The following is a 9678-nucleotide window of genomic DNA, read 5'->3' as shown; positions in this document are numbered from 1 at the left end:
AGTAGATAAGATGTACGAAAATCAATCAGACTACTCACGGGGAATAAACTAAATTGAGTCTGTAAAGGCACCCAAATGCGTCAGAAGCAGGTCCCTCTGTGGGGGGAGGGGGAGGCATTCCAGACACTTATACGGTCTACAGTTTTTGTTCCCCCATTGATCGTCTTCATCCAGGGAGTTACTTTTCTTCCTCTTCTTTTTCAGCTTCACCAATAGGGAGGTGATGCTGCTGCTCCAGCTGCTGTCCATAGGCTGAGCACGCAATATCTAGAAGGGGATTCACTGGGTACAGTTAGTGCACAGAGTCTCAGACAAGCGCTAAGACATCAGGGGATTCCCCGTGGAAAGGGAAAGTCTTCTTGGTGGAGTTTCTGCCTTGTGCTCAGGATGCAGCTCTGCAAGGGACGTTTGCTGGGGATCTCTGTGGCTATAGCACATGGGGTGTTCTCTGGCTCCCTCAACATCCTGCTCAAGTTCCTGATAAGCAGGTACCAGTTCTCCTTCCTAACCCTAGTGCAGTGCATGACCAGCTCCACTGCAGCTCTCACCCTGGAGGTGCTCCGGCGCTGTGGGAAGATTACTGTCCCTCCATATGGCTTCCAGCTCGCCCGGATGTTTGCAGGGGTGACAGTGCTCTCTACTCTGCAGTCCAGTCTGACACTGTGGTCCTTGCGAGGACTCAGCCTTCCTATGTACGTTGTGTTCAAGCGATGCCTGCCTCTGGTCACTCTATTAATTGGAGTAGTGGTACTCAGGAACGGGCTGCCCTCTGTAGGGGTGCTCATTGCAGTATTCATCACCACTTGTGGGGCTGCTCTGGCAGGTAAGTACATTATTACTAATCATGAAAAGCATTAAACTTCATCTTCTGCATTAAATTGCATATAGAGCCTGATGCCAAGTACTTGACATTGTAATTAGTGCTAAACCTAAATTTTGCTACCTAGTCCTTCTGAAGCAGCCATTTCATTCTCCGGACAGGGTAACTGTAGTGTTCTGCAACTCAGTTACTGATAGAACATTCAGACTATCCCTAGGATCATTACTTTATCTCACCTATCTCCAGGATGAATATGGAGAATATTAGCTTCATGCTTAAGCTTTATTTCTTTTTAAGTTCCTTGCTCCCTACTTTTTCAAGCTTGCTTATTGTGCTATTGCATTAATCTTTGAATTGATTGGATCCTTACTTTTATTTCAGAATGACTGTGATGATTTTACTGGAAAGAAGTAGATTTTGAGGTGTGACACTCTAGACAAAGTTGCACCTCCACCTGCCCCAGATACTCATACTGGCAATATCAAATCAATCCCAATCACATGTAATCCTTATGAATTATTAATCAACACTGAATAATAGTAACTGTGTAATATGCAGTGAGATTTTGCCATGTAGCAGGATGAAATCAGGTTACTTCATATCTGCAGTACATAATATCCTTGTGAGGGTTTAGTGCAGCTACCTCTATAGCCCCATCAATGAAGTACAGTAGGTGATTTAGCTATATAATCATGCTTTTGTCTTATAGACATAGGATATACTGTAAGCATATGCAGTGCAAAAGGCCAATTGAGGCGTTGTATCATATAACCTAGTACTTAAATAATGTCATATGGTGCAATATAAATATAGTGATACTGGAACCAATACATATTTCTATATTTCATTATTCCTGGAATAAGATGTTAAACAAGAGGGAAAAAAAGACAAAATGTATTTTAGTCATGTCTGATGTTTCTGTAGTCAGGCCTGCACTTTCATGAAAACCCCCATTAACCTGTCTTCTTATGAACTTATTCAGTTTAACATTGTATTTATTATGTCAGATTGTGCTGTACTTAACATCCCGGATTTTCTCCTGTATTATCATGCTAATTTAAAAAGCACTAAGGAAAAGTCTGCACTGTCTTGTTTTGTGCATATATCTAAAAATAAGTAGTATCCAAAGACACTGCTAGATACAATTAACATTACTGACTGCACCTTTTCTACTTTATATAGCTAAAATTACTGAAGGAATATCAGCATTTTCCTTTTTATCTTTATTTGTGTGCCTTTTATGAATACACTCTATACATTTATGAATCAACTAGATTTATGTAGAATTCTGAATAAGCATGATTTACCTAAATGCAGATCATGGCTTGTAGATGTAGTAAACCAGGTTTCCAATTGACACATACACGGAATGATTAGTAGTGTGTGGACCTGAAGAAACAGCTTAAGAGCACTTAAGGACAGAAGGGCCTCAAATAGGGACCTTTCACATGGGTGGAATTAGACCGCAGGACACAGCACAAAGCACAGTAAATTCTGCACCAAAATCTGCATGGCTCCATGCAGATTTAGATCTGGATTTGAAAATGGCTTAATTCTGCCAGAAATTTTGCATCAAAATTAAGAATCAGATTTATGGGTTTTGGCATGGAATTCAGTGCATAATGCTGCCTAATTCCACCTATGTGAAAGTAATATAGAGAGGTAGATAGAACTACTGGATTGTGGTGCACCCCTCCAAAAAGGCTTATTGAAAAAACAGTTAGGTAGAAGCCAACAAATGAATCTCTGGATATAGATCGTCATTGAGACCCTGCTTGGGACTCCAGTGACACTATCTAGTCTACATAAACCACCACAGGGTTGCTCCACCTCCTGTTTCACACCAATCTACCTGTGTGCAAGGTTCCATACTGTTCCCGGGAAAAGAATATTGGAAACAAGACCAAAAAAATCTATACTTTATCTCATTGATTTCCTCCATTGAGGAAGCCTGCTGATCAAGTATTAGTTAAAGCTAAAGTCCTAACCAAAAACAAAACAAAATCAAAGTGTCCTCCTAGATGCCTAGTGTTCATTTTAAGAAATCTAGGACTTGGGTTCCACAAATGATCTACTTTCCTGATACTAATCTAAGTGCAGTTATGTAGACAAGTGCTATTTGCTACTAAGTAGAGTGGGATGTTTATAGTAGGCGCTGCCACATATTCAGGGGGAGAATTTTTATTTTGTTTCTTCTTTGACATTAAACACTGTAATCTACTCAATCTGTGCAAAAACTACCAGATTATTTGCAATGCAATTTGTGGACATGATGGGAACAGATTGTTCCTTTTTGTACATGGCTAGTTGATCTAACTTCATTAGTGATTGTATTTGGTTAATCATTGAGTTCTGGTTCTTGCATACTCTCAATAGATTTTTTCTATTGTTAGTAGAGTTATTATTATACTAATCTTGGAGAGAATATTCCGGCACTTGGACAACCAAAGTAGTAATAAACACCTTGAATTATATTTTTGGAACACCATTTTCTGGCCTCAATCCAAGAAGGTTGAGGATCACTAATTTGAAACTATGTAACTACATTTCAGACAAAAAAAGCTAATGATACATCTGATCTCCATGTTTCCTCTATCACCAACATTTTATTGTATTTAAATTCATGATGACTGGTAATGCCAAACCCATCTGCCTGGTAGGTTTTCCAAGCATATGCTTGTCTGTTAATAAAATATATTTTTTAATTACTTTTGATGCGTTTGCCCATCAACTAAGGACAATGTTGCCTTATTCTAGGGCTTAAATTACTCTAAGAAAGATTCCCCTGTTTTCTTCACAGTTTCAATCATATTATTAAAGTGGCTTTTCAATCAATCCAAAGATGAAAAGTTCCAGAATCCATAGAGCCAATCTGCCTAGAAATTTGTTGCTGAATCATAAGTAGTTTAAACAGTTTCTAATATACTCAAACATCTCCCTTACTCATTCTACAGGTTATTAACAGGTTCATAATACCCAAGGCCGTCCTTGCTCTAAACACAGTTGAATTTAACATGTTTAGAGCAGGTTAGGGACCTGATTCAGCATCCTTAGGCCTCGTTCACATAAGGGAGTTTGCGCAGCGCCAAAAAATCGCAATAAAAAAATAGGACATCAGTGACTGAAATTCCCTGCTGCGTGAAAAGATAGGACCTGACCAATCTTTGGTGCGCGATGCACAGAGGTGTAGCTTTAGACATTAGAAGGCATTAGGAGGAGTTCTACTGACTAGAGATGAGCAAGCATACTTGCTAAGGCAAACTACTCGAGCGAGTAGTGCCTTATTCGAGTACCTGCCCACTTGTCTCTAAAGATTCGGCTGCCGGCGGGGGCGGGGAGCAGCCGGGGAGAGCGGAGAGGAACGGAGGGGAGAGCTCTCTCTCACTCTCTCCCCGCCGCTCCCCCCTGCTCACTCCCACAACTCACCGCTCACCCGAGCCGGCAGCCGAATCTTTAGAGACGAGCGGGCAGGTACTCGAATAAGGCACTACTCGCTCAAGTAGTTTGCCTTAGCGAGTATGCTTGCTCATCTCTACTACTGACCGAAGGAATTCCATACAGCAATGCATTTTTTCTGCAATACACAGCTCCTGATCGTGTGAATTGGGGACTTATACGGTAATGAAGTTCAGGACTCGATTGAGAAAATCGTCTATTCACGCAATGTTTAGCAGAGTTAACCGTAATTTTTTGCATGTAAAATTTTGGCATGATCAGGTCCCTCGTGTGAATGAGCCCTTAAGGTAAAGATTCCCCCTTTTGTAGTGGATCATAAAAAACTTCTCCTTCTAAACTCTTATATCTCTGCAAACAACGCTTTTTGTTTAAAAGAAAATGTAAAGCAATCTCACTTCCATCAGTTGTTCACACAACAGTTAGACTTTTCTGACATATCTATCTGTGAAAGTCATTAGTCAGACAGTCAGTATATTAAACTAGCAAACAATTTCTTAGTTTGGTTGCTTTTTTTCCCACTTCCAATATGTTCTGCAAAACAGTATACAAAATAAATACAGACAGTATAAAAATGTGCAAGCAGACATTAAGCCACAATGTCCATGGATGGAAATTCCGCAGTGAAATTCTGTGCAGAATTTCCGCCGTTCCATGCTGTCATAGGATTGCATTTGTTTATGCAATCCTATGCCGACCGCTTCGATTTGACCGTGTGAAAACTCGTGTGGTATTAAAATCGCAGTACGGGGAGAGAAGACGCCAGACAGATATGCGAGAGGTCAATACCGGGGCACGGGTCGCATCCCGCTGCATGAATCTCGCAGTCAGAATCTGACCCGGCCGTGGGCATTATGCCTAAGTAAAAGTTATTGTTCTGCATTTTGGCCATTTTCCTGTGGGTATAAATAATATTTATAATTAATGCTACATGAACCTGTAACACAGCAATCAGAGTGCACTGATGAGCAAGCAGTGGGAAAAAGTTTTAGCGCTGTGGAAGTTTAGCAGGGCAGCATGGAATAAAACCTGACCTGGATAATATAGGTTGAAGAATTCAAGCAGAGAAAGACAGCTGAAAAAAAATAAAGAAAATGTGAGAGCATCTCATCTAGAAGGCAGGTACATAGATTTTAAGAATGAATTTGCAATTTTGAGGAACAAATCTGAAAAAGATAGGAATAAAGGAAAAGTAAGGAACTAAATTAATTAATAATCATTTGGCACAGCATTGACTTTATCAATAAAGCTATGCTGACTAGTTAAGTTCTCTAATAATTGTGTGCTGGTAAAGAGGGGGGATGGTTCTCCTTGTGGGGAGCACCACAAGGCCATGCTTTGCTGTCTGGGAAAGAGTTATGTAAATGTGTGTTGGAATAATGCCTCCACAATTCCACCTAATGGAACACAGTTACCCTATATGTTAATAGTCTTTGCAAAATGGGTAAGGATGTAGACCAAACTAGAATACCCATGTACATACACATGTTTTGGGGTCCTTTACACTTGTTAGTGCACAGTGGGGTGCTGGTTCGCTAGGTGAGAGGCCATCAACATGAGTCTGCGGGGGTATTGACTCCTAGGGTATTTGCCTTCTATTAGGTGCCACTGTGGAAGCACTATTTCATTACTCATGTGCATAGTTTTTTCTCATGGACTATTGCATGGCCTATAACACTCCCTACAACTTCTCCTGTGGTGCTCATCACAAGGAGAAACATTACTCCCCAGAATCTGCCTAAAGTCTAGAATGCATGGATATCACCAAATGCTGATTTTCCTTCGATGAGATGCTTTCCTAGGCTGTTAATGTAGCCATCTTTAGTTGCTGTTTGTGGGTCTTCTTGCTTTTAGTTTTGTCTTCAGTAAGTGAAAAGCATGCTCAATATGCTGGATGTCAGGCGATATTCTATTCCTTTGCCTTACAGTTGGAAGCTCTTGGATTGCTTTTGCAATATGTTTTGGGTCATTACCCATCTGTATCGTGGAGCTCCATCTGAGCACTTTTGCAACATCTGACAGAATCTGAACAGAAAGTAGAACTCTATACACTTCAGAATTCATCCAGCTACATATATCCATAGTCACATTTTTAATAAAAGAATTTACCCTTAATGAGGGTCACCTTTTTCCCAAAACCTACCGTAATGTCCTTCATAGAGTCAAAAAGAATGATTGAATGTGGTGGAGAGCTCCCTCTAAAAAGTCTATACAGTCATTGGGGTACTTTAAAGTGTGCCTCCAGTGAAAAATGAAGACTTCACAGTGCTCTTGTGTTTTAGTAAAGTTTTTTCTTTCAAAGCTCAGCTCTTGTGCTTTCTTCCTAATTCTAGGTGCTCTGCCTAAGGAGAAAAGATAGCGTTCCTGACCCGCATCACAGGCCTCTCGCTAGCTAAGCCATAAACTTACTGCACACTGATGAGGGGCAAATACCCCGAAACAGCTGTCTGTGTATGGATTCTGGCTTAGCTTTCAATTCCCAGTCATTGTTACAAGGCTTGTATAAAGAGTCTAACATTGACTTGCAGGAATGCTGCCTTCTAATAGATGGCACTCCAGAGTTATTTGTCCATCTCCCTTATTTGCATTGTTTACAGATGAAGAGGAGCTGCAGTCCAGTCACTAGTCTTCAACTCTATTACTATTACCATTAGATTACCATTCCATCTCCTCCCGTGTTTCCTCTGACACTGCAGAGGGACTGATTGAATCTTTGTTAATGTTGCTGTGAACACGACTTTATTAGCTGACAGGTTCCAATACAGGCAGTGGATAAATCCCTTTTTTTGGTAAGATGTTCAATTTATTTAAGATGTTTCTCTCATTCCCTTTTTATCTAGTCTCTTATCCGGCTCTCAGCCAGGAGGAAGGGAAGGACTTCAGTGATTCATGTCTCCTCCTACTCTGCCCCATATTGAAATGAATGGAGTGTGCGCTTATAAACAGCTCTGAGTACTTATTACATAGGTGCATATCACAAGTGGTTTTTATGTAGCTCACAGGAGGTATGTCTTAAAGGCTCATTCATAGGAGCGTGAAAATCGCGCATAAAATAGCAGAAAAAATGTGCTGTTATTCGGAATTCCCTTGGCCGGTAGAAATCCTCCTAATGACTTCTAATGTCTAAGATACAGGCACCTGTCTTCTTTTCCAAGCGTTGGATGCAGCTAAACTCTATCTCCCTCCCTTTTTATCCCTGCTACCATAAGAGTCTATTGAAACTCCTGCACAAGGCGCACCAAAGACAGGTCAGGTCCTATCTTTTCACGCAGCAGGGAATTTGAGTTGCATGAATGCTGATGTCCTTTCTTTTTAGGTGTGATTTTTGTGTACTGCTAAAATTCCTTCATCTGAACATTTTCATAAGAAACCATTGGTTCTAATAGTCACAATTTTTTTTGCGCATATAAGTTAGCTGGGCAAATTCCTTCCTGTGAATGAGCCATAATGGAGAACACTTGAATGTATATGTTGCTTTCTTCATTGTTAAATAATATGTTCTCGAAGACGTATGTTCAGTTTCAGTTTGAACTAAATGTTTTTATCTTATATATTCCAAACAGGTGCTGGTGACCTGAGCGGAGAACTTGCAGGATACATAACTGGAGTATTGGCTGTATTAGTTCATGCTGCTTACCTTGTAATTATCCAAAAGACTAGTACAGATAGTGACCATGGGCCCCTGACTGCACAGTACATCATTGCCATTACTGCAACTCCTCTGCTCATAATATTCTCCTTTGCCAGTATGGACATGATAAATGCATGGTCCTTCCCAGGTTGGAAAGACCCAGTCATGGTTTGTACTTTCATTGCATGTACTCTGATTGGTTGTGCCATGAATTTTACTACACTACATTGTACATATATTAATTCGGCTGTTACAACAAGTTTTGTTGGAGTGGTGAAGAGCATTGCTACCATTACAGTAGGCATGCTTGCCTTTAATGACGTGGCACCAACTTCCCTTTTCATTGCTGGTGTGGTTGTCAACACACTTGGTTCCATAATCTACTGTGTGGCCAAATATTTTGAGACGAGGAGGCAGATCAACTATGAAGATTTGGAAAAGGAAGCAATGAAAGATGAAAAGGAAGCTCAAGATGGGCAGCCTCCACCTTTTGTTATGGAAGAAATTTTACAGGACAATAGTTCTGAAGGACAGGTACCACAAGGGGCAGGGGCTGAAACTGAGAATCCCACTGAAGAAAAGAAAGGAAGCACACTGGCAGCAGTTTTGCAATCACATGGCCCACCTAATACTTCTGATGAAGATAACAGGAGTCCATTAAAAGATGCATATCTTGGAGTATGGAGGATGGTTAGGGGTACTAGATTTTTAAAGAAAGATTACCTTATAGAAAACGAAGAACTTCCTAGCCCTTAATAATATTTAGATAAATTATGGTAATGATGGAACTTATATTTTATATTCAATCACGAGAGATGAGGAGAGTAACTTGCACACTTTCAGTTAGACACACACACAAGTGCATATACATGCACTTTCAAGATATCTTCCAACTGTAGTAGGGAGCGCTACATTTGCATTTCACCAGCCAGACATCTTTATGTATCATGTATACATTATTGCAGTCTTCTTACAAAGACAAAATTAGAAATAATTTGTAGGTGCTGGTGCATCTTGTCTCCACCGGAACTATGGGTGGAGACCTGGGATTCTCCTGGTGGAGTTATGGGGAACGCCCACAACTACCGATTGGCTACCTGACATTCCTCCCCAGATGCAAGCTGACAATAGTACCCTGCGATGTGATATGTCGCTCTTCTGCCATGTATGCTCCCCACTGGGCACCTTTTTTAGCTGCTAGAGTGTTTCTAGCAACACTGTCATTGGGGTTGCACCGGGCTGCCATATCTACTCCTGGCCCCGCTGTCAGTCTGCCCTGCAGCCCTGCCATCTTAGCTCCAGAACCCACTGTTACATTTGCCACAGCTCTACCATCATCTCCCCTCCTGCCTCCTGTCACTATCGCCGCCACTGTTCTCCCTTCTCCCCTTCCAGCTCCAGTGCTGTCAGTTACTCCAATGGCCTCCCATACCCACTACAATGCCTGCTGAAGGCAGCCATGCTGTCACCTGGCTGGATGGATGGAGGCACCGCCGCTGAAGCTGGCACCATCATCACATGCATGTAGGTAAGCGTAGGCTCAAGGCTAGTTCCGTCCCCCACTGTCACTCCAGCTGACGGACTTCCATCAGTGCTGCAATCTGTCATACCATCCCCTGCTGTCACTCTAGCCACTGAACTCCCAATCAGCGCTGCAATCTGTCATGACATACCTCACCGCCGCCGTCACCCCAGAAGCGAGCCCCGCTTTCTCTCTGTTCCCCGGGGGCTGTCAGATGCTTTCTTCAGCCTCCGTCCAGCTAGCCAATCACCA

At 41.6% G+C, this 9678-nt stretch overlaps 1 protein-coding gene across 1 annotated transcript; it reads left to right on the top strand.

Moving 5' to 3' along the window:
* The first annotated feature begins 335 nt into the window (after window positions 1-335).
* SLC35D3 (solute carrier family 35 member D3) lies at window positions 336-8660 on the top strand. Its single transcript, XM_066591123.1, has 2 exons — window positions 336-823; window positions 7837-8660. Exons 1-2 carry the CDS (start codon window positions 388-390, stop codon window positions 8658-8660), a joined length of 1260 nt encoding a protein of 419 aa, XP_066447220.1. The 5' UTR covers window positions 336-387.
* Window positions 8661-9678: the final 1018 nt, after the last annotated feature.

The sequence above is a fragment of the Eleutherodactylus coqui genome, chromosome 1, assembly GCF_035609145.1.
Source record: "Eleutherodactylus coqui strain aEleCoq1 chromosome 1, aEleCoq1.hap1, whole genome shotgun sequence".
Lineage (NCBI taxonomy): Eukaryota > Metazoa > Chordata > Amphibia > Anura > Eleutherodactylidae > Eleutherodactylus > Eleutherodactylus coqui.
The sequence above is the reverse complement of the archived record's forward strand: the minus strand, read 5'-3'. Positions and strand labels throughout refer to the sequence as shown.

Bases quoted from the DNA above. Each gene is read 5' to 3' on its own strand.
- SLC35D3 (XM_066591123.1), top strand. From the start codon at position 388: ATGCAGCTCTGCAAGGGACGTTTGCTGGGGATCTCTGTGGCTATAGCA. The intron at 824-7,836 runs GTAAGTACATTA...TATTCCAAACAG, and splicing joins TTGTGGGGCTGCTCTGGCAG to GTGCTGGTGACCTGAGCGGA.